Source organism: Carya illinoinensis, chromosome 4 (genome assembly GCF_018687715.1).
Source record: "Carya illinoinensis cultivar Pawnee chromosome 4, C.illinoinensisPawnee_v1, whole genome shotgun sequence".
Lineage (NCBI taxonomy): Eukaryota > Viridiplantae > Streptophyta > Magnoliopsida > Fagales > Juglandaceae > Carya > Carya illinoinensis.
In genome coordinates this window covers 23382557-23386392 of record NC_056755.1, presented here as the reverse complement: position 1 = coordinate 23386392, position 3836 = coordinate 23382557, and the positions used below count along the sequence as shown (strand labels likewise).

General features: G+C 44.6%; 1 protein-coding gene across 1 annotated transcript; it reads left to right on the top strand.

Moving 5' to 3' along the window:
* The first annotated feature begins 209 nt into the window (after positions 1-209).
* On the top strand, positions 210-1890 carry LOC122306375. Its single transcript, XM_043118804.1, has 2 exons — positions 210-1229; positions 1477-1890. The coding sequence occupies exons 1-2, from the start codon at positions 210-212 to the stop codon at positions 1888-1890; spliced, it is 1434 nt and encodes a 477-aa protein (XP_042974738.1).
* Positions 1891-3836: the final 1946 nt, after the last annotated feature.

The following is a 3836-nucleotide window of genomic DNA, read 5'->3' as shown; positions in this document are numbered from 1 at the left end:
CACCAGACAGGGTCACACTAGACAGAGGACTGCACAACTATGAGGAAAAGAGTGATTGAGCTAGCGGGAACGGGAGAGTTGGAGCGGATGGTAGCAAAATGCTCAAAACCGAAGAGATGCTAGGACTCCAGGCCGGGTACTAGAAGGAGTATCAGTCCTAAGCACCAATAGCAATACCGAGTTGAGGATCACCGAAACAACAAGGCAATATGAATAAGGCACCCATAGGAGAGATTCAGATTATAGCAGGGGGTTTTGCTGGGGGAGGTGTATCCACATTTAGTAGGAAGGCGTATGCACGGAGGGTAAGGTATGAAAAAGTATATGTGACAAACAGAGCCCCAAAACACCAGAGGCTTAGCAATCAGATGACAGTGTCTTTTGGGGAGGAGGACTGGGAAGGAGTGTTGTATCCGCATGATGATGCTTTAGTGGTTACCCTTGTGATAGCAAACTATATAACTAGGCGGGTGCTAATCGACAACGAGAGCTCTGCAAATATACTATTCCTGGAAGCATTCGTCAAAATGGGTATCAGCGCCAATAAATTGACGCCCTCCCCAACACCATTAAAAGGTTTCTTTAGAGATACAATACAGCCTGCTGAGGCTATCACACTCCCTGTAACCACGGGAACGGGGGAGCTAATAGCTACCACCATGACCGACTTCTTGGTTGTAAAAGCCCCATCCTCCTTCAATGCAATATTGGGAAGACAGATACTCAACCATCTCAAGGCGATAACATCCACATATCACCTTAAGATGAAGTTCCCAACAGAATGCAAGGTCATAGAGTTGCAAGGTGAACAAGCTCTAGCATGGGAATGTTATGTGCAAGAGTTAAAAGATAGTCGAAGTAAAGTTTATGTTGTAGAAGGACAAAACGAAGCACTGGTACCATCCCTTCCACCACCTTTGATGGTGGCTATGAAAAAAGGCGTGGAGGTTAGAGACGAGCAGAAGCAGCAACATGTCGAGGCTAATGAGCCATTGGAACTTGTGACGCTGTATCTTGACCGCCCCAGGACCACCACACAAATTGGGACCCAAGTGCCATCGAAGGACAAAGAAGCCCTGAAGCAAATGTTGATAGAACACAGGGATGTTTTTGCATGGAGTCATGAAGACATGCTTGGCATAGACAACAACGTCATTGAACACAGCCTGTGTGTGGATCCCGCCCACAGGGCGATACACCAAAAAATGAATTTTTTTCAGTTCAAAGAAGTATGCCGCCATTAACGAGGAAGTGGAGAGGTTATTAGCTGTCGGATTCATTGAGGAAGCTCATTACTCAGAGTGATTATCTGATGTCGTGTTGGTGAAAAAAACGAATGGGAAGTAGAGAATGTGCATGGAATTCACGGACCTGAATAAAGCTTGCGCAAAGGACAGTTTTCCTTTACCATGCATCAACATTATCGTGGACGCAACAATGAAACATTGTATGCTGAGTTTCATGGATGTCTACTAGGGTTACAACCAGATAAGAATGCATGCAGCGAATGAGGAGAAAACATCATTTATAATGGATCGAGAGTTGTATTGCTACCAGGTTATGCCATTTGAACTGAAAAATGCGGGGGCGACCTACCAAAGGTTGGTTAATCGCATGTTCAATGAGCAGATTGGGAGGTCCATGGAGGTATATGTGGACAACCTGTTAGTAAAAAGTAAGGAACCTGCCAGACACCTTGACGACCTACGAAAGGCGTTTGGGATCTTACGCCATTACAAAATGAGACTAAACCCTGCAAAATGTGCTTTCGGAGTTGAATCAAAAAAATTCTTGGGATTTATTGTATCTGAAAGAGGAATTGAGGCCTCTCCAGATAAGATAGGAGTCATACTCAACATGAAACCACCAAGAAATCTAAACAAAACTTAGCGGTTGGCGTGCAGGGTAGCTGCCTTGAGTAAATTCATAGCCAAGTCTACAGATAAATACCTCCCTTTTTGCTGAGTAATATGCAAGGCACATACCTGGAATGAAGAGTGTGATGAGGCCTTTGAAAATTTGAAGCAGCACTTGGCTAGCCCATCACTCCTAAAGTAACCAAAGAATGGTGATGAGTTTTGTGTATACTTAGTAGTTTCCCTACAAGCATTGTCTACCGTCCTGGTAAAAGAGGAAGGAGCAGCCCCAATACCCTGTGTGTTATGTAAGTTTGGATCTCAGAAGAGCAGAAATAAGGTACCCTCAGGTTGAGATGTTAGCCTTCGCCTTGGTGGCAAGAAGACTCCACCCATACTTTCAAGCCCACAAGATAAAGGTGCTCATAGAGAGCCCATTAGCAAAAACTCTTAGAAAACTTGACAACTCAAGAAGACTGGTAGGGTGGTCGATTGAATTGAGTGAATTTGATTTAGAGTATATAACGAAAAGGGCAGTAAAGGGTCAAGCACTGGCGAGTTTTTGGGTTTTTCCCAAGAAGACACGGTGGCTCCAATGGAAAGCCATGGGTACTCCTCATAGATGGCTCATCTTATCGAGTGGGTGGAGGCCTAGGAATTCATTTACTAAGCCCAAATGGTAGAAAATGACACTACATGGCGACGTTGGCATTTAAGGTAATCAACAATGAAGCCGAATATGAAGCACTCGTGGTAGGACTCTCTATTGCCACCAAGATAGGGGCACTGAGATAAAGGCAAAGTCAAACTCGCAGGTAGTCGTGAATCAAGTGTTGGGCTTATACGCTACAAAATGGGAGAAATTGAAGAAATATTTAGCACGAGTTTGGGAGGTACGCAACCTCTTCTCATATATTAATATAACCCAAATACCAAGGAAGGATAATGAAGTGGTAGATAGATTGGCGCGCACGGCGTCAAGAATGGAGGAGGCACCCCTTCCGTGGTAAGTGGAAAGAAGAGTTGTTGAGATCTCGGCTATTGAAAGAGAAGTAGGCGTCTTGGGCTCCAATATCCCATATTGGGCGAATAGTGTGGTCCAATACCTAGATGAAGGGAAGTTACCAGAGAAGAAGGAGGAAGCAAGGAGGGTAAGCAGAAAGGCGGCAAGGTTCATGCTTATTGATGGAGTCTTTTATAAAAGGATCTTCAATCCCATTGTTGTAGTGTATTTCCCCACAAGAAGCGTTGTATGTCTTAGCAGAAATACATAAAAGAATATGTGGAAACCATTCTGATGGAAAACTTTAGCCAGAAAGGTAGTAAGGGCAGGATACTCTTGGCCCAACATGTTAAGAGACGCTCGAGAATTCACTAAAAAATGTGTCAAGTGACAGACGTACGCGCTGGTACCGCACGCCCCTCCAAAGATGTTAACATTTATGACAACGCCATGGCCTTATGCCCAGTGGGGCGTGAATCTAGTTGGACCTTTCCCACCAGGAAGAGGCGAAGTAAAGTTCACGATCGTAGCCGTAGATTACTTTACGAAGTGGGCAGAAGCGGAACCATTGGTGACTATGACAAGCAAGACCGTGACAAGATTCTTGTGGAAAAACATTGTTTGTAGATTCAGAATCTGGCAAAGCATAGTAAAATACAATGGACACCAGTTTTCCAGTTTGACTCTGACCATTACAAAGAGTGGTGTCCTGAGTTGAAGATTAAGATAAAGTACTCCTCACCCTGAACCCCCAAGCAAATGGGCAAGCGGAAGCAACAAACAAGGCATTACTCTCAATCCTAAAGAAGAGGGTCACAAAGAAAAAGGGAGACTAGGTAGACGAGTTTCCAAGGGTACTTTGGGCATATAAAACGTCGGTTAAGACTCCAACAAGGGAATCCCCATTCACATTGGCATACGGGTGCGAGGCGGTACCCCCAATCGAACTAGAGCTCCCAAGCTACAGAATGAGCTAC